This window comes from Taeniopygia guttata, chromosome 19 (genome assembly GCF_048771995.1).
Source record: "Taeniopygia guttata chromosome 19, bTaeGut7.mat, whole genome shotgun sequence".
NCBI lineage: Eukaryota > Metazoa > Chordata > Aves > Passeriformes > Estrildidae > Taeniopygia > Taeniopygia guttata.
The window spans coordinates 413956-441157 of record NC_133044.1 but is presented as its reverse complement, the minus strand read 5'-3'; the positions used below and the strand labels follow the sequence as shown (position 1 = coordinate 441157).

Sequence of the window (27202 nt, the reverse complement as noted above, 5' to 3'; positions counted from 1 at the left end):
GTCACCTCTTGTGAGCGTACGGGCTAAAGCAGCAGTGGTCTGTGCCTCAGTTTACCACCAGGAACTACCATTTTGAGACACTAAACAAAGGACATTTTGAGATTTCACTAAGTGGGGTTTGTGGATAATGCGAACATTCAGTTCCCAGTGTAAAGTGCGAGTGTTCCTACACTGACCCTGTGAAGGGGCACTGGGAGCAGCACACGGAGCCCCCAGAGCTCCCGTCACACGGAGGTGATGGACACGAAAGGTCCGAACGCTTCTCTCAACTCTGGCGAATCCAGACCTGCGGGACAAAGTCACTCACTAGATCAGAGCTGTCCCGGGAAGGCATTCCTGGGAAGGGACATGGGAAAGCAGTACAGCGCCTGGTGCCGCGGGAGCCGGGGGCGATGCGCTGTACCCGCGGTGCCTCTTCTTCCCGGTGCACGGGACAGCCGGCGTGCCCGGCGCCACTGCTGCTGCCCCGGCGTTTCCCCGGTGTGCCTGACCCTTCGTGGCCTGTGCCCGGTGCTCCCGGTTCTCCCGGAAAACCCCCTTTATCCCCGCTATTCCCGGTTCTCCCGGAAAACCCCCTTTATCCCCGCTATTCCCGGTTCTCCCGGAAAACCCCCTTTATCCCCGCTATTCCCGGTTCTCCCGGAAAACCCCCTTTATCCCCGCTATTCCCGGCTCCCCCGGTGCGCCCGGGCCGCCCCCTCAGCCGAGCGGCCGCGCAGTGCACGCCGGGAGGGGCGCGCGCGGCACGCCGGGACACGCACCCGGCGCCTCGGCCGCCCAAGATGGCGGCGGGCGGCCGTCCCCGCCCCCGGCCGCGCATGCGCAGCGCCGCGGCGGCCGCGCCGCTCCCGCCCTCCCTCCCGGCGGCCGCGGCGCCTCTGACAGCGCGGAGCGAGCGGAGCGTCCCCGAGCGCCGGGACCGCGCACCGGAACCCCCGCACCGGGACCGCCACTCCGCACCGGCACCCTGACCCCGCACCGGGACGCCGCGCCGGTGAGTGGGACAGGCGGGTGGCGCCGGAGCCGCGCAGCTCGGCGAGGCGGCGGCGCCGGCGGGGCTCGGTGAGGCCGGGGCCCGCCGCCCCCCCGGCCCGCGGGATGTCCCGGCCCGGGGCACGAGCGGCCGCCGCTTTCCTCTCCGCTCCCCCCTCCTCTCCGCTCCCCGCCCTCGCCCGCTCCCCCCTCTCCTCGCTCTCAAAATGGCGGCCGCGCCCGTTGGTGAGGAGGGACCGGGCGGGGCGGGGGCCGACCCGGTGTCCTCCCCCGGTTCGGTGCGGGGGCTCTGCGGGCCGGGGCGCGGCTCCTGCGCTCCCCGCGGGCCCCGCTCCCGCCGTGACTCTGCAGGAAAGCGGGGCCCGGTGGGAGCGGCGGGGCGGGTACAGAGCCGCCGCCGGGCCCGCGTCCCCCCCCCCGCGGGCCGCGCCGCTCCGTCCGTGACTTAGCAAATACCGGGAGGAGGCGATGGGCCGGGGTAAAGAGCGATAAAATCGCCTTCAGGGACGATGGGCCTGCTGTGTGCGCGGAGGGCACCCCGAGCATCCCTCCCCGGTTCCTGCCGGGGGTTCCCCCTGTCACCCTCCCCGGGCAGGGCCGGCCGGCGGGCGATGGCCCAAATGGCCAGCGCGGCTGAGGCACCGAAAACAAGGCGAGAATTAATAATCCGCGGAGAGGAGTAGGTGTTGTTTCAGAATTTGTCTCGCATCCCCAGTTTTCCTGCAGTGCTCAGCAGGGCAGCAGCGATAGGAGGTGGCTCAGACCTTCAGAACCAGCTGCAGTAAAACGGGGGAGGGAGGTCTTATCTCTCCTTCTGAGGGTCATATCACTGCCTGGATGCCTGCAGGTGCATAGGCTTCCCGTGAAAACCTTAAAATATTGCTTTAATCCTGTATTAATTACTGCTCGCGAGGTTTTGTTTCGGCAGGAGGTTATAGGCAGGCAGGGCTTTTGATGGAAGTTGGGGGGTGGGAGTGGTGCCTCCCTTGAAAAGTTTGGGGGTTGTTCAGTTCTGTGGGCGTGAGATTTTTTTATTTTTTAATTTTTTTGTTTTGTTTAAGGTGGATGCAATTAAACTTGACCTTTAATACCAATAATAACGTGACACCTTCCCTTTCTTTTGCCATGGTATCACTCAAACCATTTCAATAGTGCTGCAGCAGTGGGCTTGGTTGGTGCAGGTCAAGTCCTTTCATAATGAATTGCCTACTAGGAATGCGGGAAGGTTAATCTAAGCTATATTAAAAATCTTTAATAAACACCGTTTTAATATAATTAAATGTTTGGGCATATTGACCTGCTTAAATTATGGTTTTTTGTGGTGATTCTCTGAAGTATATGTTCCTATGACAGTATTGTTCATGGCATTAGGAGGTGTTGGTTAAAGAACCTCCGTTCAGTGATGATCATTTTGTAAATGATCGTGCAGCATTTGCTGGTTTTCGGGAGAGGGAGGGTCTGCTGTCAGAATGTTATTTGCCCTTAGAGTAATTTTGTTAAAAAGGAAAATTATGTTGGGGAACTAAACAAAGAAAATATTTTAAAACTGTAAGATGCATTGCAAATATCCGGCTTGTTCTCGGGCATCTCGTTTTTGTGTGTTTCTGTTGCTGTTCCCATGTTTGTGGATGCTGTGAGCAGCCATTGAACAGGGAAGAGACTGGGTGGAGTAAGGAGGCAAAGCTGCGAAATGGCTCGATTACCCTTTCAGAGCTTTTTTTTCCTCCCTTTGCCGGGGTGGAGGAATACTAATTGCCGTAACAATGAAGTCTCTTCTTTAGGGAAGAATCTAATGGTGCAGGAAGCTTCGGAAATGAAACAAATCTCACATTCTGTTCTGAGACTGATTTTTCTGCAGGGTGGATTTTGATTTGTCTGGCAGTGAGAAGTGACCAGTCACTGTTGCAAAGCCGGATTTTTTTTGTCTGATAACCGCTTCAATTTATCCACTTAGATATGCACTTGTTGAATTGATTTTATTTACATTTTAGATAAGAATTGCAATTTTTCTGCCAGTGTTGTACACACAAGATTTTCTGGAATCTAGAGAAGCCTCTGTATTGTGGCTTCATGCTGTTATTTGTTCATGGAACTTCTTGGTTAGAGCGGATTATGGGTGGGCACACAGAAAAAGACAATCTCTGGTTTCTCTGGTGACCACAGTGGAGTGACTGCTGTCAGTGTACAGACTGGATTGCATTGCCCTTCGTCATGTGCCAAGCGCTTGTAAAATTACGTCTCAGGATTTTGGAAGTCCTTTTGAGCACTGTAGCTCTATAAGAGCATTGCTGTCCCCCTTGGGTACTACTGCTTAAAGTTGTGTAGGAAAAGCATTTGAACAAAGGATTTGGGGAATACAATAGGGATTGGAGGAAGCATCTAGGAAGGGCTGCCTATGGAAGTGCTCTCCTATTCCACATGTGCCTCGTGGCATTCCCATCTGATTTTAGTGCTGATTGGAGCAAGGTCTGAAGCAGGCTTTGCTTTTTCATGGGGGTCTCAGTTCTGGAGTGCAGTTTGTGAGAGGAGATGGGCCCACAAGAAAGAGACTGTGCTTCTCTTAGTATGCCCAAAATTAAATTAAGGGGCAGTGGTTTCTGCATTATTTCTAGTTTATTCACTTGGAGTAGATGTTCAGTGGCTGCATGAGCCAAATACCTGAGTCTAATGCGTATCCAGGCTAAGGCCAATGAAGAACCTAGCAAAACTCTTTCCATCTTAACACCTTTAGTTGATTTTTGTCCTTGAAATGATGGCAGTCACTTTTTCTACAGGAGTAACTTGTTCATTTGGGTTCTACAGAAGCAAAAGGCACCAACAGTTCCTTTCTGGCTGCACACAGGCTCTGTCTTGCCCGTCCTGCTGAGTCCTGTGCCTGTTCTGGCTCCTGTGCTCCTCCCAGCCTGGGAGCTCAGGTTGTGTCTTTGCTCTCAACTTGCCATGGATGGGACAGCTCCAGAATCAACATCTGCTGACTGCCTTGTCCAGCACTGCAACCATGTCTTCCATGAAGAACTCCATAGCCCATGCCCATCATTAATTATAATGTATTTATTCTTCTTGTGAGGTATTCTGGGCAAACAGTAGCTGGCCCCCTCTGCCTCAGGGTAGCTCAGGTATAGACTACATATGTTTGTAAGTTTTTTTACAACCCTCTGTAGCTGCCCTGTATTCCTGAACTAGAGGGGTTGGAATTAGCTACTATGAAGGAGAGCGACATTGGAATAGTTCGGTTTAGGGCAGCTCTCTTCTGCTTTGGTCAGCTTCAGGCCCATTTTCTAAAATAAAGGCAAAGACTGGGAGAGCAGCTGAAGCATCCATGAAATGGGCACTGAAATACTTGTCAGGTTGAAAATAAGAACTGTGTGGGCCTAATTTAAGGAAATCAAGAGGACAATGGAAATCTGTAATTATTATTAATAGATAATAATTTCAGATTTCCTATAGGGTGTGGGGGAGTTTCCAGCCTCTAACATGTAATTTGTGATGGCAGCTGAAGATCTTTCCCAAGGATCAGAGCCATGGGTGTTGATAGAATGGTGATGGGACTCTCCTGCGAGGTTTGTTACAGAGAAGTCGTTATGTGCTGTCCATACTTGCAGATCTGTCAGTGACGTTACAACTGGCTCCTCTTTCTCCCTTTTATAAGAGCTTATGTATCATTGGCAGGACAACCTGACTGCTAAAAATGTATTGCACTGGTGAAGCCTTGCCTGGGTTCAGGGGCTTTCTCAGGAGCTACTTTATTATCTGACACAAGGGAATGGGGCTCCTCATGTGGCTTTTGAGGGTTTTATTCAAGGGTGATGTTGCTTTATCTTTTGATCTCCCTGACAGAGTAGGCTACACTTTGAGTTTTTGGAAGTAGACATTTACACTAAGAAACAATCCTGACCTGTTTAAAATCAGTTTTCAAGTACATAAAGCTGTTTCCTCAGAATTCTTTCTCTGAATGCTGTCCATGCTAGGGGAGTGTGAATGGCTGTGCTCTGTGGGCAGGATGGTGCCACCACTGGGGTGCAGAGGAGTGGTGAGAGTTGTAGCTCTGTCACATCAGCTTAACGGTGGGGTCCTGAGCCTAGGTTGGGTTAAATGTCTGTTTTTCATGTATTACAGTTATTTTAGAACAAAACTTTTCTTCATTCCTACCATGTTCTAAGACCTGCCGATGAACAGTACATATTAAAAGCCTTGGCAAGAACCAGGATTTTTTCTGATGAGGAACAGAATTCCAGTTTTACCCTGGAGATGCCAGCTGCTGTGGGTTAACCCAACACATGTGTATTGCTAACCTGTATCTTATATCAGTTGTTTAGAAAAGGGCCTTTTCCTCTCAGTTGAGGCAGGACGTGGATGAGGCAATGTTTGTCTCATAATGTTTAAAAGCTTCTGTTTTTTTTTTTTTAACTTCCTGCCCTCTCCTTAAGGGATCAGATAGGTGTGACTTAGGCTGTTTTGCTTTTAGTACACTGTCTTGGAATCCACCTATCATTTCACTTCCTGCTAGCATCCACTGTCAGGAAATTTCAAAGAAAAAGCTTATGTGTGAAGTAAGTATATGCTGAACTCCATTTCTTTGGGACTATAAACATACAGTCCTTTCAAAACTAATGTTGTGTACAGCATTGTCACCAATACCAAGAGCACTGATGCATGTATAACTATGTAAAAAAATCAGCATTATTAATTCAAAGCACTTGCTAGTTAATACCTTTGGAATTATTTTTGCCATTTCCTTAATGGTACTGCTTCTGAGTGAGCTTTCCAGTTTGGCTTGGCTGCTTGTGGACTTTGGATAAGGACTGTGATTAAATGAATGTAATAAATACATTGTTGTGGTTGTGATTTTGTTGATTCTGGAAGACTTAGCTGATATTTTTTACTAGTAACTACTTCCTGCAGCCTTAAGAAGGTGTTTCCAGAGGTGGGACCATCCATGGTTGAGGTTTGTAGGTGGTGCAGCAGCAGTGTCTGTCCTGTAATTTCCTTGGATCCGTTGTTAAGTAGGTCCCTGCTGAGGGAGTTGGTCGAAGGCTGTTCAGAGGCACCTCTTGTTCTGGGGCTGGCTGGTGACTCAGCTGTCACACCTCTTGTGGGGTAGGTGACAGGCTCTGTGGCGTGGTGCTGTACTGGTTTGCATCTGGGGTAGCACAGGGCCATTCATGACTGAGATTATTTATAACTTGCCTCTTGTATCCATGTTAATTGTTGCTGTTGTGCTCCACAAACCTTAAGTTCCTTTGGTTTAATTAGACAAGTGTTCCCCTCCCCACCTCCCCCCGAGATTGCCTCTGCCTTGTTTTTCTGCTTAATGCTAAAGCAAAGGTGTTATGTTTATCCTTTAAGACTAGAGGAAAATCAACTGGAAGCATCTAGTCTGTTTGCTGGAGATAAATTACTATTTCTTCCATAACAAAACAACATTGTCTTGTGCTGGATTCACCTGCTTTTTGGGGTGAAGAAAGATTGGATAAACAATTTGGTTTGTTTAAATGCTCATGTCTTTGCAGTCTATTAAGAGGATGATGTCATTAATGAGTGTCTGTATGTATTTTAAGCAGATGGTGTCTGTTAAATCAGTAATGGTAGAAGTTTCTGGTTCTCTCACCTTCAGCTCTGTATTAGAGGCAGGAGTGTAGTAGGTGAAGGTGGATGATAAGAAAGATGAGACGCCTTCTACCAAAACCCTGATTTCATTATTTTTCGTACTCATGTCATGAAAGGTTGAACACTGTTCCCTCTAATAGAATAAGATGTTATAGATCACAATAATGATGAGCTTTTTGGTTTTGGTTTTTCCCCCTCCTCTTGGTGAGTGAAACCATTTTTGGCCAACAGGATTTGAAAATGGACAAAGGACCAACAGTGTTCTCATGACTGAAGAGTGGAAGTTCTGTCTAAGTTCTTGTTTGGGTTTCTTTGTGGTTTATACCTTCCCTCATTTGTAAATTATTAACATAGGTGTTCCTTTAAGTTTCCTTCTGGATATTTTTCTTTATAAATTTAATCAATTCTTGGCCGTTTTTGTTACTATCACATTTCCAGTATAGCAGGCAGTTTAATGATTGAATTATTTAAATTTGGATATAGTCCTGTGACCTCTTTTACAGTTATAAATCTGTTACTTAATTTTTCAAGCCAGAGAAGAATGGAAGAAAGAACTGAGAACAAAGTTCAAATCCTGTGCATGCCTGCTGACAGACATATCTTAAGTGCAGCACTCTTCTCCTGGTGGTCTACAATTGCTACAATTCCCAAAATGTGTGTCTTGTTTGACCTAGCAGTAATGATACTGAAAAATACCCTGCTGGAGTCATCCAGCTGACCCTGATGTGCTTTGCTCTGAGCGAGTGTTGAGGGGCAGCGTGTAACATTGAGCCCCGTACCACTACCCCTACCTGCTGTCCTACGCTGTCACAGCACCCTGAGCAGCAGGGTGGGGACTGCCATGTCAGAAACCTCCTCACACATCTTAGAGCTTTATTTTATACTGCAGCCTGCATTCTTCCTGTTATTGGTAGCTAAACTTACCTGCATTTTCACACAGAATTGAACAGGCAGGTTAGAAGAAGGATGTTTTCCCTTGTTTTCCACCAAAGCCTACATACAGACCTCAGGCTGGATCTCTGACCTGGAGGAAGCTCAAAGGTTCTAAAATGAGATGGTGTGACAGTGCTCACTCAAGATGTTTCTCCTGAGAATTAATTGTCTCATGCTTCTATCAGAATTGCAAAACTGAAGTGATACATGGCGAAAAAATGTCAAGATTGAAATAATTTAAAGTCTTCTTTAAAAAAAAATTCCAAGCAATTTGGCCCAGGTTCCTCAAAGTCATTTAGTGTTGGTGCCTGGGAAGGTAGCAGGGCCAGAAATGTGTTTTGTTGTTTTACAGTCCTAGAGGTGGGTAGTGACTGCCAATGATGTGTTAAAAACTTAGCTTGAAGTAATAAGGGAAAGCAGACGGGCATAGGAGTTGATTTTGAAATGCACAGGCATTTCCTTCAGCAGCATGCTGCGTGGAGCACCCAACTTGCTCCTGGTTTACAGCATCTTGATGACATTCCTTAGCTTTATATTTCAGATGTAATTGCAACCTGCTTTCCAAGTCTTTGGAACATAGGCACTATATCTGATCTGCTGCAGACTGCTTTGTGGTTCCCCATGGATTTGGTGCTGAATTATTTTCAGAACTAAACAACTGTATCAGGTTTTTAGCAAAAGCTGTAAGAGTAGGTGAAATGGGGAAGAAAACAGACATAAAATTTTCTACTTTTTTCATGTTAAAAATATATTTCCTTTGATAAACCTGTAGCTGAACTGAAACGGAAAATGCTTTTTGTGAATTATTATTCACAAAAAGCACAGAGTGCTGTACTCTGTGGATACTACATTGATGTATCAAGCGAAGTGTTGACCTACAGGCGTTTTGAGACTTCCCTTAATTGCAGAATAACAGGCTTACTAAACATATGAATTAAAAATCAGGCTCAGATTTGTAATTCAGATCAGATTTGCTTCTTGTTTTGTTTTTCCCAAATCATATGGCTGTTGGAGCTCACTTCGTTGTAATCCCTCAGCCAGCTTTACTGATGTAGGCTGAAAAGTGGAAAAAAGATTAACGCAGCTCATAAATGAGTAGCTTTCTCATATTCTCCCACTCATCCCTGCTGGCTTAGCAGGTGATGGATTCCAACCTTTTCTAGGATAAGGTCTGTTTGCCGCACTAAGTGCAGCTGCATGGCTGTGCCTGGGTGATTCTACTGTGGATGAGCTTTCCTGCAGTAATGGGGGGCAAGATGGAAGCAGGAAAGGAACTGGATTATTTTACTTGTCACTGTTTTTCTTTCCTATCAACAGATAGAGACATATCAAGGAACCCTTTTCAGGCCCTAATAGTTATGCCTAGGAACCATGGATATTACTTCACTGCTGTGGAATCTGGCTTTGAGTACACTTGTAGAAGGAATTGTCCTACTCTGTGGCTTGAGTGTGATAGAGCAGCTTTTTGCTTATGGGCTTTAAAACAAAATCAGGCCCATTAAAAATTAGTTTAAATTAGAAGGAAGTTTTCTTATATACTTGGTAGAATTTAGCAACATAATCCAGAGGTGTAAGAGAACAATTCATGTGGTTTAGTTCTTCCATAAGGACTGTAGCTGTAATTGCCTGGGAATTATTCCCAAATAACCCCTTTAAATTCTCTTGTTAATGTTATGAAACAGGATACACTGTCGAAGAACCTTGCAAGGACCTCCTGTGCCAGCCATGTAGCAAGAGACAATGCAACAAGACTTTCTCCTTTAGTAATGCACAAATGGATCCTTTCAGCTTTAAAGAATTGTGGAATTTAATTCTGATATATCAATTCAGTTACTCTTTTTGGTGGCCTTTTGTTTTCATAAGTGACTGGCCTTCCACTGGGATTGTAAAATTAGCTGAAGAGAGGGAGCTAACTGAAGTAGGATTTTGTGTACATTAACTCAGAAATAAACTCCAGGAGTTTTCTTTGAGGTAAAAAAAAACTTTTAAGAATGATACTTGAAAATTGCTAGCATGTAGCTGGATATGTTTTGTTTTATATGTGTTATTGACATTTTAAATGATAAGATTTAAATTTGAACCTAAATGTGAGTAATGAAAAACTCTCAATTGATTTCATAGTGTGTACTCAGTTTTGTGTTTCTGATGCTGGTGATGGCTCATGTGCCTTTTTAACACCAAATTCTTTGTATTAGGTGTGCCTGAGCTGGCAATCTGCCAAAGTGACCTCTGATTTTGTTTCTTTCAATAAACATTATTGGAGAATATAATTAAAAATGTTGTCATAATATTACTTACAGAAAAAATGGTCTTGAAGCTGAGTTAACTAAAGTATTAGAATTCTGCAAATATGTACAATTCCTAAAGCACAGCAGTGCTGAGCTAAAGCTTTGTTGAGCTTTCAGAACTATACTCTGCTGGTCTGTTCTGTATCTACTGATGCTTTAGCTCTGTAATTGATGCCATGTATCTCTTCTAATGTTTAATATAATGAGCTACAGTTACATGTTTAGTGTACATAGCTTGTGTTTTTGTGGCAAAGACTGTTTATGGAGCCTAAGCAATGGTCATAAAAACTGCAGAAATTGAATTAATTTACTGCTAAGTTCCTGGAGGAGCCATGTACATATATTTGGGATATGCACTACCATGGGGGTGCTGGACAGCAGCAGCAGAATGAACCTGGGGTGGTGGTGCTGGTGTATGGAACAGTTCACTGCTGCTGCTGCTGAACCAAGGAATGAAGCTGAAGCTGATTTTTGGTCTTTGTGCACCTCGATGTGGTAGCAGAGCACTGCCAGTGACAAAGGCACTGGCACAGCTGGGTTTGCTGTGCCTCCCTCTGGGGCTTACTATGGGTGAGATGGATCACAGCTTAGTTGGGGGTGACTCCTACTGTGACTTTTTCTGAACAGCAGAAATAGGCACTGCTAGTAATTTGAGCCGTTTTAGGGGTGTGTTTATGGTGTTGGTCCTTAAAAGTGTTTTTGACACACTTGATGGGAGCAGACAAAGGCAGTGGAGAACTTTGAACCAAACTTACTGACATAATCCTGTGAAAGATGCCGAGGTTTGTTGTGATGGTAGAATTTGGTACCTCAGGATACACTTCTGAAAATGGGGATTTGGAAGGGCTTAGGTATATAACCCAAACTGTAGTACTGTTTAGCGTCCAGTATACTCTGCTAAACAAAATCATAATGAACTCTGAAGAAATTTACAGACTAAATTTGATTTACTTTTTTGTGTGTATAGAATGGGCACTTTTAGGAATTTTGATTCCAGTGATTCTGCTCTTGCTTGATGCAGGTTCTGGTAAATGAACAAGTATTTTTGTCAGGTTGAGACTAAAATGCTGATGAATTAATTTGGTTCCATAATCTGTTTTTCAGTTTCATTTGGAGAATACGTATAGAAAATATTTAAGTGTCTCCTGAAGCAAGTATGAACACAGTCATAGAAATACCTACAAGCCAAGGCATATCATTTATTGGCGTAACATAGATGAGCTGAGGGGAATCTCTTGCCTGAAAGTGATTATTTTTTCTCTACCTCATTTCTGTGACTGAGCATGTAGCTATTGTGCTTGGGTACCTCCTGTAGAGCTGTCTCAGCTAACAAGTGGAGCTGAACTTGTTTCATTTTGCTGTTGATGCATTTATGAATCATTTGCAGGTCTCTCATTAAGTTATTGTGAAGTTTTCCAGTAATCTCGGAAGCACTTGAACCGCGCTGATAGCCATCGGTGGGAGAGCGCAGTGTTTGAAGGCAGGAGCAGCAGCAGTCTCTTGGATCCTTAGTCGCGCTGGCGAAGAGGGTGTTCTGTCCGTGCCGGGCCGGTGCCCTGCCAGCGTGGCGGGGCTGGCTGGGTGCCCGGCTGGGTGCCCGCTGGCAGCCGGCTGCCCAAGGGGCGTGTGCTGCCCGGGCGGCACCGCGGGGCAGAGCCGGGGCCTCGGGGCCCCTGCGGCGGCAGCGAGCGTGTCCTCAGTGCGACGCCCAGGAGCCTTTGAACCCCAGTTTAGGGAGAAGGGGGGCAATGGTCAGACATGAAGAGACAGAGGGTCACAATTTTTTTTTTTTTTCAAATGAGGTCAGAAGAATCTGCATTTTGCTGTCTTTACCTTCCTTTACAGGTGAGGATTCTTCTGCTTTTTAGGTATTCCTGCTCAGTTTGTTGCTCTTCATCAGTAATTCTCTGTGATTTAGAAACTTGTGCAGGGAAAAATTCTGGCCTGTGATGATTCTTGGATGTCTCTTTTAAAATTAATGTATTTTTAAAGATTATGCTTTAGTATGGCACTGTAGTCCTGCAGCACCAAAAGACTGAACTAAGTCTGCTATTCTTACTGCTCTGATGTTTCTGCCAGTCCTGAGTATAAAAGCTGATCTGTAGCTAAGTGGAAAGGTGGGCACTTGGGCTGAGGTGCAGTTGCCTGCTGAGGATCTGCTGCCATTAGTGGAGCTGAGGAGTATGTTTGGTATAGGTAAGGAATGATTTGTGTTGTTCTAGAAAACTGTGCAGGTCCTGTGCTGCCAGGAGGAGTGAGAGGTGTCCATTGCATGTGTCATATCTGTGCCAGCGGTAGGTGTTCTGCCAGCTCCCAATTTTAAAAGGCTTACAAAGACACTTGATCTTGCTGAGAATACCTGTAGCCCTCTGTTACTGTCCTTATGCAGAGGTTTGTCACTTGGTGCTTTTGTATATGCAGACTATTGATAGGAATCAGATAGGTTTTAAGTTAGAAACTACAACTTGGAGGAGTCTAAGTGGATATTAAGGCACATCCTGGTTCACACTTAATTAGTAGCTGTTACTCCATGCATGGCTAGGTTCAGTGTGCTTTTTCCTGTATTTAATAGTGGACAGAGTAAAATTCTCATGCAAAGACACCTTTTCTTTCAGAAGAATATCTAACCCTGTCTTGATGCTGCCTTAATATGCTGATACAAAGTGATCAGTTTGAGGCAAGCTTTGTGGGTTGTTTTTGTTCACCAGGGTTCCCCCAGAGCTCCAGCTGCCTCTCATAGCTGAACTGTTGGAGGTGATGGCTGATAGGTGATGGAGGAGGACTGTTTAGTCTTGCTTTGCTGAAGCCTGTATGTCACAAAGTCTGCTCCAACTGAAAAAAAAAGGGTAGTTCACATAGTGGCACAGGTGTGTAATTAATGATGGTCCTTTTGGCTTTGGACACTCCTGCTTGGGTGGGTTCTTTGTTTGTGGGTTTTTTGTTCGTTTTGGTTTTTTCTTTGTGTACAGTGGGCTCTGGTTGTTTTTGTTTTGTTTTTTCTGGTTTTATCTATGAAAGAGGCAGTCTTAAAAATACTGCACCTTCTATTCAGGTGGCTTTGTAGTTAAAAGTTAGGAATACTGGCAGGGTGCTTGGAACAGACCCTTTCTGGAGGAGTGAGATGCTGTAGATCAGTTGGTTGGTGGCTTTGGCTCAGCTGTAATTTGCTAATAGCAGGAGTAGTTGCTTTGCCATTCTGGGATATGTTTCTCACTAACAATTCAGAGTTACATTGTGGAGCAGCCCAGGCGTTGGGAAGTGGATCTAGGATATGGAGAAGTTTGAGGTTACTTTACATTTGACAGGGAAAATGCATTTCTAAATAGATGACATGTGAAAGATGGCCTTACAAACTTAGTTGCTGTTATTTTTAAACAAGTGCTATAATTGCATCTACCAAATTAATGAGATACTGGGATTTTTTACCGGAGTCAGTACGCTGGCACTGGGTTTGCTAGGCATTCACTGCATAGAGGCGGTTCATAGTACAGATCCCACGTTCGGGTGTGTCCGTGGCAGGCCCGCAGGCAGGTCTCGGAGGTGTGTGCGCGGTGCTCCGGCGCCGCCGGGGTTCCGCAGTGCCCGGTCCCGGTCCCGGTGCCGGTCCCGGAGGTGTGTGCGCTGTGCTCCGGCGCTCCCGCAGCGCTGCCGGGGTTCCGCAGTGCCCGGTCCCGGTCCCGGAGGTGTGTGCGCGGTGCTCCGGCGCTCCCGCAGCGCCGCCGGGGTTCCGCAGTGCCCGGTCCCGGTCCCGGAGGTGTGTGCGCGGTGCTCCGGCGCTCCCGAGCCCCGGCAGGCCCGCAGGCAGGTGTCGGAGGTGTGTGCGCTGTGCTCCGGCGCTCCCGCAGCGCTGCCGGGGTTCCGCAGTGCCCGGTCCCGGTCCCGGAGGTGTGTGCGCTGTGCTCCGGCGCTCCCGCAGCGCCGCCGGGGTTCGGCAGTGCCCGGTCCCAGTCCCGGTCCGAGCCCGCTCCGCTCCGGCTGTCCCGCGGCGCGCCCTCTGCGGGCGCCTCTCAGCACTGCAGGGCCTTCCTTTTGATGTTAACCAAATTCCTGGGAATTTGCATGTGGTCCTCTGCTCTGTACCGAGCTCCGGACATCTCCTGAAACCCAGCTGTCTCTTTACCTGGCATGAATTAGCTTATGGGACAAGAGGAGGTGAAATGTTTGCTTCTGTTTTCTGAAAGGATGAGACCTGTGCTGTTAGTTTACAGCTGAATTGTTTCTGAAATAGCTATTGGGGAAGAAGTTAGACTAATTAAAATAGGCATTTCCTGTTCAGAGTGTTTCTATCGTAACTGGCTTGCAGGTAGTATTACAGTGTGCAGCATTTAATGTGGAAGATCCACCAGTAGGGTGAAAACAAGCAACTTGCAGCTTAAGCTCATTTTGAAGCAGACAGCAGGGCCATATAGCTTTAGCAAGAAGCCTCTGGTCCCCTGTGATGAATAAGTAGCCATTAATGATATAAGCTTAGTATTTCCCTTACATTTATCATAGCAGCGTCCTGTTTAAAGGAGGCTCCTTACTGACATTGTTATTGAACTGTGATACTGAAGTCAGTGTGCGTGTGTGCCTAGGGAGGGGCAGAGGTGAGGCAGCGGGAGCATGCAAGTCCTCAAGCAGTGACTAGAACATTTACAAACCCACCTGATGTCTCTGAGCCTCTGTGTGTTGCCTCGGTTTATCTCGGTGCTGAGGGCTGGTTGGTCGGTCGGACTTGCTGAGCAGCCTGAGTGAATGATGCGTTCTCTACAGAACCTGCCAGGCATGCAAGAAGTGCCATTTCAGCACTTCCCATGGTCATGGTGCTCGCAAGGTCCCTGCAGTGCAGAAAGCAAAGGCAATGTGAGTTTGGTGATGTCACTGTGTCAGAGCTTGAAGCTGCCCTGTTGAAGCAGATTGTGCACTGAGAATGCTGCAGTTCATGTTTCTGAATCAAAGCATACTAATGAGTCTGTGTTTTGGAAAAGCACAGCTCCACTGACTTGAACTACCTCGAGTGTGTCGGGTTTCAGCTGTATCCCGAATTGGCTGGCATTGCCAGAGGTGTTGTGATCACTCCACTGCCTGAGCCCAACTGCAGTCGTGGGCCTGTGGCAGCTCTTCCATGGTAATGGTGCCACTCTGATCAGATTGGAGGACTGTTTAAAAATTTGCCATGCCCTAAACATTGTCGAGATGGATATTAACTCTAAGTAAACTACGTTAACACATGATTGAAAAGAAAAGTATTGTCTCTTAGTCAAAGGTTCTTTGAAACTCCCTCGGGTGGTGGTACTGGAGTAGGAAAAGTCATTTGTGTGCTGCAGTTGTGTAGCAGTGTAGCTGCAAGGGCCCCATGCTGGGGTAGAGCCAGAGTCTTTAAAGATGCTGTTTGGATAAATCTAGGAAAGCTACCTGAGGAATGCTTGTTTCGAGGAAACAAATAATATCTCTTTCTTGTCCTTGTAGATGGATTGAATCTTCTGTGTTGAATGCCTCTGGATTTCCTATTCAATTTCACATCTGGGGAAATACTTGTGATTTAAGCCACTGTGGCAGACTGAATTGTGGATCCTGGGTTCCCAAGACTTCAGCTCTTGAGGAGAAGCCACTGCTCGATCACGTTAACCTGACATCTCAGCCACGATGGTGCTGTCACAAAGGCAACGAGATGAACTGTAAGGGATCATTGTTTTTAAGTTTGTGTTGCATTTTTGTTAAACTTCAATTATTAGCATTTGTTCCAGAATAGATTTTAGAGTGTCTGTGTTCACATGCCCTTTAAGTACTGTGTATTGTGGTTTGGATCTCTCTACTCTTTATTTTTGATAGAACTGCTGGTATTTGAAACTAGAATTGGGAAATTATGAAAATATAATTTCAAAGTTACTGATGGCATAAAAAATGGGTTCTTCAATTTGCAGTAAGCACATTGCAATATAAGCTGCAATCTGTGAATTCTGCAGTTATCTTGAGTAAATTCTGGAAATTTGTTGCTGTTTTACTTTGTAACGTAGACAAGAATCTAATCAGAATGCACTATGTTGTGATGACAGTATTTCTCCAAGTCCTTAAATTGTATTTAAAATGTTGTTTTGTAGAAATCGAGCGATAGCAGATTACCTCCGTTCCAATGGCTACGAGGAGGCATATTCGGTTTTTAAAAAGGAAGCTGAATTAGATGTGGTGAGTTCAAACAAGATTCTTCACCTGTATTTTAGTTCAGAAGTCAGTTTTACAGCATTTTCATCTGTTCTGGACCCGTGTGTCTGTTACCTACCTGTTAGCTCAGTTTAAGAAGAGGAGGTGATGAGCTCGCACAGCTTATTGCCTTACCAGAAAAGGGAAAAATAATCATTGGGTGAGTTGACCATTTCTGAGCAAATGGTACTATAACCAGATTTGAAATGGTCTGAGACTGTGTAACTTTGGAGACTTAGTTCACTGGGAATCTTTGAGAAACAGGAAGACAAAACTGGATTACTTTTGTCCTCTGCTTTGTCATACAGAGCCAATGTTGGAAAATTCTGAGATTTAAGTTGGGTCAGGAGTTAAGTCGTTGCCTGAATCTGTTGCATACCTCTTGGGGTAACCCATGTAGTAGGAGGGCGGGCTGAAACACTAATAGAGATTCATCATCCAATAAGGCCAGGTTGGACGGGGCTTGGAGCAGCCTGGGCTGGTGGAAGGTGTTCCTCCTCAGCAGGGGTGATGGAACAAAATGAGATTCTAGGTCCCTTCCAGTCCATACCAGTGATCGTGTGACCAGCTCTGGTAAGCAGCTCTGTTTGCTTAGACTGTACAATGCCAGTGACTCAGACCAGTCATTTCTTGTAACTTCATTCTGTTGATTTACTTTTGTCACAGATAATTTGGTATAATTTTTAACTTTGCCACCTATTAGCACAGGAGGTGTGCATTTCATATGGCTACAGCTGGATTGAGTAGTAAACTTCTGTGTGCTGGATAGATCCTCAGGATAAATCCTTGCCTTTTCTTTATTACATATCTTGCATTGTTCTTTTTCCAAAATGCTTGAAGTCTGACTTAATTTCTCCATTTTGCTACTAGTATTGAATAAATAAGTAGAAATGACAAATTGAAATGCCATACTTAGAATTGAAAATCCTAGTATCATTTCCCTATCTGCCTTATCTATCAACCTAATTTAGTCTCCTCTTCCCAAAGCTTAGGAAAGCAATCTAAATAGGTTAGATGGTCCTGAGGGAAAGAGAAAACGCAGTTGCTAAAAGTTTTGTGACTTTTATGCAAGAAAATCTGAATTGGAGTGGCCTATACTAAAGTGGAAAGAAAAGGTAAAGGCTGAAATTATTTGAGTAAATTGGAATGATTGATATGTAGCTCTACAAAGAAAGATTTAATTTTTGTATAGATGATTCATGCAAATAACTCCGGCTTTCACAAGTGCTTCCCTATAGCAGTAGATTAACATCTGTCTCTGACCAAGGTAGCAAGTCCCCAGAGCTTTTATCTGCTGTGGAGTAAGCCTTGGCATGGTTATTTTCTATGTCTGTTATCTTCATCTCATTCAGGATTATTGTAGTATGAGACTGTAATTTTGTAATGGAAAGCAAGTGCAGCACTTAGTTCCTTCTACATCTCTGATGTTTGTTTTTCTGTGTTGCTTTTCTTCCTCTTTCTTTAAATGCTTCTTCTCAGAATGAAGAGTTAGATAAGAAGTATGCTGGACTTCTGGAAAAAAAATGGACATCTGTTATAAGATTACAAAAGAAGGTAAGTAGAGATCTGCTGGATGTGCACATATTAAAAATTAGTCCAGAAAGCATTCAGCATGTAAAGTCCTGAAGCTGGAGAGGCAAGAAGTGCCTTGAGGCAGCTGGTGAGCAGGGAGATGGAATCGCTGTGTGCAGAGGGTCAGGCTGGGCTAGGAGGGAGGAAAAATCGGTGCTGCCTATTGTCCTTGGCCACGGCCCTAGAGGGAAGGAGCCATTAGCTCCAGTGCATTCCAGTGAGGGATTGTGCTGCAAGTGGAGAGTACAAAACTGTTTTTAGTCATGCTTCAGTGGCTCAAGAGTGTATTTAAAGCAAAATAAAAAAAAAAAGAAACCAACCCTAAAATCAGTGTGTTAACAGTAAAGTCCTATCCCATGTGCAGGTTAATACAGCAAGGGTTTATTAGCCCTCCAGTGTTTCTGTTGTTGGTTAATGTGTGTGCTAGCTCCAACAGGACACAGAATTCCTGCAGCAGTAGCATTCCTTTTTGTTAGCACAACCTTCTTTGGTAGTTTGGCACAATAGTAATCCAGATGTACTCAGTGTGTGAGTAGAGGGGATTTTTTTAGAACTATTTTTTTCCTGTTAAAATATTTGGGAATTTGAAAATAATAAATGATTAATGATTAAATTATTAAGAATTAACTATAAATTATTAAAGAATAAGCTATAAATTATTAATTTATGTTTGATTTTTAAAACCAGTGCTACTGGATGTTGGTAATCAGTTTTGATCCATGCAATCTTTGCTTTACTATGAGTTTTGGAGTCAGTTGTTATTTGGATTATTAGTGAAGAAGGTGAATTAGGTCTTGTATAAAATGGGAAATAAAAGGTCTCTTTAAAATTCTTACACTTAGGTAATGGAATTAGAATCGAAGCTGAATGAAGCTAAGGAAGAATTTACATCAGGTGGACCTCTTGGTCAGAAACGAGACCCTAAAGAGTGGATTCCTCGTCCTCCAGAGAAGTATGCGTTGAGTGGGCACAGGAGTCCTGTCACTCGAGTAATCTTCCATCCAGTGTTCAGTGTTATGGTCTCTGCTTCAGAGGATGCCACAATAAAGGTATGTGTGTGTTCCACACAACTGGCTGTGGAATGGGTAACATCAGTGCAGTGAAACTTGTTCTCCTGTTGGGCTTATAATGCTTAACGTTAGCTGAAAAGCAGTTTTCAAAATGCATGATTTCAGTTAATTTATACGTAACAAAATCACATAAAAAGAAATTTATTTTTCTCTACTGTTAAGCTTTTTTAGGGCTGTCTGTCTCTTGCTTGATTAATTATTGAATAAGGTGCCAGACTGGCCTGCAGAGTGCAAATGCGAGGCTGGAGAATACCAAGAGTAATGGGCTGCTGCTAACAGGTTGTCTGTTCCCTTGTCAGGTGTGGGATTATGAGACAGGAGACTTTGAGAGAACCCTGAAGGGGCACACAGACTCTGTGCAAGATATTTCCTTTGACCACACTGGCAAACTCTTGGCCTCTTGTTCTGCTGATATGACCATTAAGCTATGGGATTTCCAGGGCTTTGAGTGCATCAGAACTATGCATGGTAAGGTATAAAGGGATTGATTTAGCAGTCTGTAAAGTGAAGAGTTTTTTTTGGGTTTGGTTTTTTGTTTTGTTTTGTTTTTTTTCTAATCCAGGAAAACTGCTGATGTGGAAAGGGGTTATAGACCAGAGTATTTTCTAAAAGAAAAAGGGGGGGATATAATTTGAGTGCTCTGTAAATAGGGGAGGCATGCAGTGTTTATGGAATGAAATAGCATCTTAAATCTACTATGCATGATGGTGTAGGAAGCATCTCATAATGATGCTGAAATAAAATGACAGGGATTTCAGCTTTAAATATTAAATGCTTGCTAGACAGTAAAACTGCCTTCAAATGGGTGAAATATTCCTTCCTTCAGGCCTCTGTGTTCCTGATGCAGGGCTACAGGAAGGGAGGAATCAGTGCCAGAGTAGTTGTGGCTGCTCCATGCGGGGTTCGGCTGCATGTGTTTGATCACACGGGAACGTTCCCTTTGCGCTGGGTTTGAAAGCCATAGGAAAAATGAGAAAGTACAACACCCACAGCTATAAGATTCTAATATTGACAGCAAATGTTTTTTATAGTCTTATGTAAGAGCTTTTTTCTTGCTTTTATGATCATCTTTTAGAAGTGGTGAGTAGAAATAGAGCATGTTTGAGACTTAAAAAAATAAACATCCATCCATAGGTATACGCAAGTAAACAAAAAGGGCCTTTAAGGATGCTCAATGTCTGGACTGTGTGAGTTCTAAAAATATGGATGATTATTTCATAAAATTTCAAGTTTACATGTAAAGATTATTCAATAAAGCATGCTCTGCTACTACAGCTACTTCACCAAGATAAAAAAAAAGGCAAGTCCTGCGTGCTCTGTGAAAACTCTGCCAGTGTCACTTAATAAAGGCTTTATTTTGTTTTTAGGTCATGATCATAACGTTTCTTCGGTAGCCATCATGCCCAATGGAGATCATATAGTTTCTGCCTCAAGGGATAAAACTATCAAAATGTGGGAAGTCCAGACAGGGTAAGTGCTCTTGTGAGCAAACAGCGCTAGAACAAAAGCGAGGAGAAACCACTGTGTGTAGAAATGGGACACGGGAATCTGAATGTCAGAAGGCACTCTTTGAATTGAGAAATTATGTTCTGCCATTTTGAGTAATTCATTGAAAGATTCTGCCTCAGTCATTAGGCAGAGGGGCTTAGATTTAATACTGACTAATTAAAGCTAACTGGTTTTGTCTTTTTGGAAGCTATGAGGGTAGATCTCTAGCTCATGAAGAATTAGGAAAATAAATTCACTGGTTAACCATGACTTTAAAGGGAGTATCTGTTACCTTTTTTGACACAGATCAAGGTATCTCCTGACCTGTAAATCTCTACTTGTTCTTAAAATACCTGTTTAATGCAGGTAGTCACGTCAACTTAATTTTCCCCCAAGTTTCCTGCTTTTTGCCTTAACAAGATTTTGCTAGCTCCTAGCTGTCGCTGTTTTCTCCTGTCAACATCCTTTCCACAAACTCTTCATGGCATGCCCCATCACCTGCCAAGATGAACATCTGTGCGCTAAAATACTTTATCTTAACCACTGAGTAGGTGAGGTGTCCTGGAATTTCCGAGGCACACGCAGTGGGTTCCTGTGCTGGTGGCTGACTGATGCTGTGTTTTTTGCACAGTTACTGCGTGAAGACTTTCACGGGGCACAGAGAATGGGTGCGCATGGTGCGGCCCAACCAGGACGGCACCTTGATTGCCAGCTGCTCCAACGACCAGACGGTGCGCGTGTGGGTGGTAGCGACAAAGGAATGCAAAGCTGAGCTCCGAGAGCACGAGCATGTGGTAGAGTGCATTTCCTGGGCTCCCGAGAGCTCCTACTCCACCATATCAGAAGCTACAGGATCAGAGGTAACATTCCTTGGCTGTTACACAGGCACTCACAGGGAGATTTTTGTCCGTGCTCTGGGTAGCACTGACAGCCACTGAGCTTTGGGCTCAAAGGCGTGGCAGGTACAGCAGGTGTATGAGTACTTTTGTCCAAGTATCTTGGTGTGCAGTTAAGCCCCATCTTGGCTTCCCAGGATCCAGCTTTTGTGTTTAGGACCTATCCTTGCACTAGTGAAAGTGCAATTCAGGGAGATGCTCTCTTCAGGGAGGGGTGAGAGTGGGACCACTGTCTTGTATTGCAGCAAAGAAATGTGTAAAGCAGCTTCTCTGGCAGAATGTAAAGATTATAAGGATGCTTAGCAATTGGAAGATAGAGGGGGGAAGGAGCCAGTCAGGAATGCAGAATGAAGCTGCCTTGGGTGCAGTGTGCACTGTGCTGGAGTCAAGCACCGATTGCTGTGATTTACTGTACAGCTACTGATGGCTGAAAGCATTCCTTAACTAAAATGAATAACAGTTTGTGTGATCACCGATACCTCTTCTAGTGAGCCTCAAGAAAGGCCTAAAGGCCAGAAGAAATTTTCGTTCTAAGGGTGTTAAAGTGTAGAGAAAAGGAAATAGAAATAAGCTCCAGTTTCTAGTCAGGCCCCCCACCTGGCATTGCTGTTTCGCCCTCTGCCTCCAAAGGCCATTATAATGTTTTAATTGTAAGTAATTAAGACCAAAGTGCGTGCGTCCTTCCTGCGGCCGTGTGGGCTCTGCAGCGGGGCTGCGCTGCCCCCTGCTGGTGGGATGGGGCACAGCCCGGGGGAGCGCCCTCCCTGCGCACCTGGGGCAGGTGAGGGCTCGGCGTGGGCACCGTGCACCAACACGCACAGAAATCGCTTCACAGTAGGAAGCTTTCAGAAATTCCTAACCCTGCTTCGTTGCACTTTATGAAGAATGTGAACACAAAGGTATGTGTGAGCTGCATCCTCATCCCGAGATGTGGCACTTGAGATGTCTGCTGTTAACAGAGGATGTCTTGCAGTAGGCAAGTGTGTATTCAAAGTGTTACTTGGTGTGTGGAATCAGCAGGACAAACAACCGTTTCTTTTAACAGATTGTGTAATTCTCCTAGTATTAGTACCAGTGCCTGTGACCGAGCTTTGTCAGTGTGGGTTTACTTGCTGTGAGCTGTTTTATGATCTGATTTTGGTACTAAACAATATCATTGGGAAGGGATCTGCTTCATTCTCCTCTTGACACTTCCATCCTGTGTGTACCATAACTTAAAAAATAATTTTCTGTAGACTAAGAAGAGTGGCAAGCCTGGGCCTTTTCTGCTGTCTGGATCCAGAGACAAGACCATTAAGATGTGGGACATTAGCACTGGCATGTGCCTTATGACACTTGTAAGTCCATTGGTGTTTTTTCTGGCAGTCATAGCTGCATGTGTACAGCCAGTTTTAATGAAATGTATTATCTTGCATGTCATGTTTTCAAGAGAAGCCAGAGTTATAATAATGCAAATGCTGGAAATACAGTTTTAATGGCTTCTATGGTTCAGATCTCGTTGTTGCTAAGAAATACTGACAGTCTCCAAAATCATCATAGTATGAATGCAGTACTGTGGTGTAGGTTCTGTGATGAGTAGCTTGGTTTGTTTACAGAAATGCTGGCAATTATCTGAATTGTGACTTCTGTGAAATACCATGTTGTTGCCACGTGCGGGACTTCTCGCGGGCCATAGCCTGCTGTTCCCAGCTCTGATTCTGGCTGGACTGGGTGGTGGTGCTGGGGTGGAGAGCAGAACTTGTGCAGATCACTTGAGGACTGCTGTTTGTTTGCTGCTGAGTACAGGAACTTGCATTGTTGGGAGGACTGATAGAAGTGTAATAATAGAAACTGGAGATAAGCTGTGAGTTCTGAGAGGGCTCAGCGCTGTCCTTGCAGGGGTCCCTCAGTGTGCCGTAGTGAGGTGTGGGATGCTCAGCTCTCAGCCTGCTCACTGATCTCTCCTTGTGCACAAGGTGGGCCATGATAACTGGGTACGTGGCGTCCTGTTCCATTCTGGGGGAAAGTTTATTTTGAGCTGTGCTGATGACAAGACTCTCCGTGTCTGGGACTTCAAGAACAAGCGATGCATGAAAACCCTCAACGCGCACGAACACTTTGTTACCTCTTTGGGTACGTATTGATCCCAAATCCAGAGCTGCTGCTTCCCCACTGGCTGCAGCTGAACACCAGGCTGGCATTCACCTTGGGGTCCTAGTGGCACTCTCTGTAGAAGAAATGAACTAGAAATTAACTCCAGTTTCTAGTCAAACCCCCTAGCCATGTGAATTGTAGAGTTGGAGCGTGCTGGGTTTTTCCACTTCTGCTGCCAGTGTTGCACATGGATAAGAATGTTAACTGACAGGGAGTTCTGGAACCTGTCACCAGCACGTGCAGGCATGTGGGGAGGGCTCTAGTGTCAGTGCTTGCCCAGCAAAAGGAATAGAAGGGTGTGCACAGCAGTCAGAAAAGAGTTACTTTGAATTCTGGACATTCCTGGTTTTTGTTACCGATCTTGATAACAGCATGAGAGAGTTTGGCTACGAAAGTACTGCCAGGAGCTTTAGAGTTTAGCCTTTGAGCTGTCAGAATTGTTTTGAAAAAGTAGTGCCCTTCAGTGAGAGTAGGAAGTGCTGAAGTTTGGGTTCACTGGTAACGTGAGCTTTTGTCTCCTGGCAGATTTCCACAAGACAGCCCCGTACGTGGTGACTGGGAGTGTAGATCAAACAGTAAAAGTGTGGGAGTGCCGCTGATGGAGTTCACAGTGACCCCCTTTCCTCTGGATGCACTCAGATACCATGGTTACCCATTGAGCTCTGTTTAAATAAATATTGTCCTTTCATGTAAATTATTCTGGATGTAGATTGAGCTTATTAAATGTTACACACAAAGTATTCATGCATGGTGAATCCAAATTGTATACTGTAAATTTACATACGTTGTCTAGAAGTACCATAGGTTTAAGAACATGGGCTGGCATTGGTCACATCAGACCTGAGAAGGCAGAAGTGGGATGATTGGAATAGGGCACTTAACTGAATAGTTGGCAGTGTCGTAATGTCGGATAATTATACCTGTTTTTCTTTCTGCTGTCTGTTGGTGCCTGAATTGGTGACCTCATTTGGGAAAAGTTTTGTAGGGCTCTTTCAGAAATGTGTATCTATGTAACATCACTTAAGTGTGCTTAATAAATCTTCTCTAAGAATACTAGATAATAAGGCTGCAATTCAGAATTTTCTGAACCTTATATGTAATTAATGGAAATTAATTAAACTCTGGAATATTTGTCATGAAACATTTGCCAAATCAACAGAAAACATTTGTTTTGGCCTCCTATCACGCAAGGGTTGGTATATTTATAGAACTGACTGTAAACCTGAAATAAGACAACAAATCTTAGTCGCAGCTGATGTGATAAATGTATTTATTTTTTATTTGGTCATTCAATGGTTAAGCTGTGCTGTTAAACTAAGTTTAAATGGTTTTTGTTTGGTTTTTTTTGGTTTTTTTTTAATGCTAGATGAACTTCCAGGAGGAGTTGTCCATCCCACTAGAGTTTAGTGATCCAGTTTCCAGTAGAGCTTCCTCTCCCAAATGACTGCCATGGTCCAACTTGCTGTTTGCTTTCCATGTTTGTTAGAGATGTGCAATTCCTATTTACACAGCAGGATCAAAGGATACTTCCCTCATTCACTGGCAGGAAATTGGAGTATACAAAAGTGTTTTGCTTTCCTTAGTGCCTCCTTGGACAATGAGGTGATCCTCACCTTGGCAATGTGGCTCCAATAAAAACATCCTGGGGTTTGCAAGTGGAGAAAAACCTTGGGCTGCAGCACTGAAATGCTTTAAAGGAAGCACTGAGTATCTTGACAATGGCAGGTCAGATCCATGCAGGCTTCTAAAAGAAAGATGCCATGAACAAAGCCCACACCCATCTGTGGGAATGATGATAAACATTAAAACCAGACCCAAATCCTATCAGCAAAACCAGCCCAGCTCAGTTATTAGTATTTATGTTGTTTGGTGTACACAATTTTTAATTTGCATATCCCTAAAGTTACATATTTTGACCTGAAATTAATGAAAATATTATAAATTAATATTTTAATCAGCATTTTTGTGACAGATTCCACTGTAGATAACCAATAATTACAATACTTATCAAACTAACCAGGTGTTTTTAAAAATCAACTTTAAAATTGACAATACAATGAAGTTCCGGGCTGATGTTTTAACAGGTGAATTTGTACTTTATTTTATTCCTTTGGTCCATGGCTTTTAAAATGTCCCTTTTAAAGCTGAGAGTCCCTGACCAGCATAGGGTGGGCTGGAGGGTGAGCACGCTGCACTGGTGAGGGGGAAACTTCCACAGTCAGCCCAGAAGGACCCTTTGTTCTGTGGGAGGAACTGGATTGGGGTGTGGGACCCTCGGGGCAGCGGTGGAGAAAGCGGGGTTCTGATGTGGGGGTTTTCAAAGCCAGTTTAAGATCTGGGCTAATCTCTTAAATCCAGTGGTTTCTGTCATTCTCAGTGTGTGTTGCTGCATAAGCATGCACGAATAAAGTCTGTTTTGTTCGTTAGCTTCTTGGACTGGAAAAATTTGCTGCTTTTTGTCCTATTGGAGAACTCCAGATACACAAGTAGTGCATCTTAATCCCTCCATGCATCTGCAACTGTAAAGTAATAACATCTGTTTAATTCCTGGTAGGACCTAGAAACTTTATTTAAGCCTAAAGTAAACCACCCTCATGTACATAACTCAAAACCTGAATGAGAAATTAAAGGTACCTGTGATGTGGAAGTTGTCTACTGCATTTTTTCCCTGTAGCAAAGAAGCATTTAGCAGGACACCCAGCCCCAGTGAGTGTCACTGCTGTGTGAGACTCAGCACTGCTCCTGTGCAGAGTGAGCCTTCTGGGGCAGCAGGGAATGATCTCAGGGATGGTCCCGACCGGACCAAAGCTGAAGCCCTGCTTGGAAGGGAGCCAGACCACAGGCATGGGAGTGAGGGGGACACTGGGACGTGCTGTGGAACCGTCCCCACTGTTACTGTCAGCTTGTGCTGTGCCTTTGCTGCAGTCAGACCTGCAGCAGCGAGGTTAATGGGTCAGGAATGAGCTCAATGCTTTGGAGGGGGCGAGAGGTTCACTGGTGCTTTGGCACTTCCTGACTAAACCTGGCAGCAGTGCCAGGACCCAGCTCTGGCCTGTCCCCAGAGCCACTGCAGATCCCTGGGCTCAGCCTAGCCTGCGGCACACCACACACGCCAGAAAGTGCAACGTTTTTGGTGGTTTAGGTAGAAGCTGGAGGTTGATGTTTTATACTATCTTGCACTTTAGAAGGTGAAACAAACACATCCTGCTTTTGTGTGTGGTGTGACCAATGTGTGCCCAGGACACTGAGGAAAGGAAAACAACCCCTGGGTTGCTGGTGAGTGGGGACTATGGGCATGGGGTCCCTGCCTCTCCTCTGCCGCTTCCTGTCCATGTGAACTGCCTCAGAAATCACTCTTTAGACAGCTCCTGACTCCCCGGAGAGCTGTTTAAAAGGAGAAATACTTTGTTTTTGTAGACAGTGGTGGCTTGGTAATCCTTTAATGATTTGAATATTACAAATGCCGAGTTGAGTGAAGGAAAAGCGCCCTTGGAGTGAGCTGTTGTGTCCAGCTGTATATAACGTCCGTGTATTAAATCAATACCGAGAGTCCTGTAGCAAGAGCACGTGCATAGAGGGGTGGGATGGACGGGGGGGAGTGGGGCGGGGGGGTCGCGTTGGATTTGCAAGTCACAACTGGCGTTTACTGGCCTTTTTATCTTTCCACTGTGTCATGTAAGTAGCTGCTTTCCTGTCCTGCCTGTCCCTCAGGCTTCCCCGAGTTCATTCTGAAGAGAAGTTAGCAAAATCCTCACGCTTTAGAGTCGATCCCGACATCGAGGTGAAGGCAAATGTCAGATGTTTGTTTGAGCGCTGTTAGAGGTTGCAATTGGAGAGAACAGTTCCCAGGCTGTAGGAGTTAACTGAAGCTATTGACACAATTAAAGAAAAATTGGTAAAGGAATGTATATAATACTGCTCTGTGTTTTACAGTAAGATTTGTTGCTCTCAGACTGTGTAAAACAAAATTTATTCATGTTTTCTGCATATTAAAAAAATCTTATTGTACCAATTGGTAAACTATTAAATGCATATAAAACTA

General features: G+C 44.8%; 1 protein-coding gene across 2 annotated transcripts; it reads left to right on the top strand.

The window, feature by feature from the left end:
* Positions 1–821: 821 nt before the first annotated feature.
* PAFAH1B1 (platelet activating factor acetylhydrolase 1b regulatory subunit 1) lies at positions 822–27202 on the top strand. 2 transcript variants are annotated; one of them, XM_030287990.4, is made up of 11 exons: positions 822–994; positions 15270–15478; positions 15902–15986; positions 17481–17555; positions 18416–18622; positions 18943–19111; positions 20011–20113; positions 20763–20991; positions 22263–22364; positions 22983–23139; positions 23686–27202. In XM_030287990.4, exons 2-11 carry the CDS (start codon positions 15447–15449, stop codon positions 23757–23759), a joined length of 1233 nt encoding a protein of 410 aa, XP_030143850.1. In that variant the 5' UTR covers positions 822–994; positions 15270–15446; the 3' UTR covers positions 23760–27202. The 2 variants fall into 2 exon arrangements, with proteins under 2 accessions (XP_030143850.1, XP_030143851.1); XM_030287991.4 differs by lacking the exon at positions 822–994 and adding an exon at positions 1183–1218.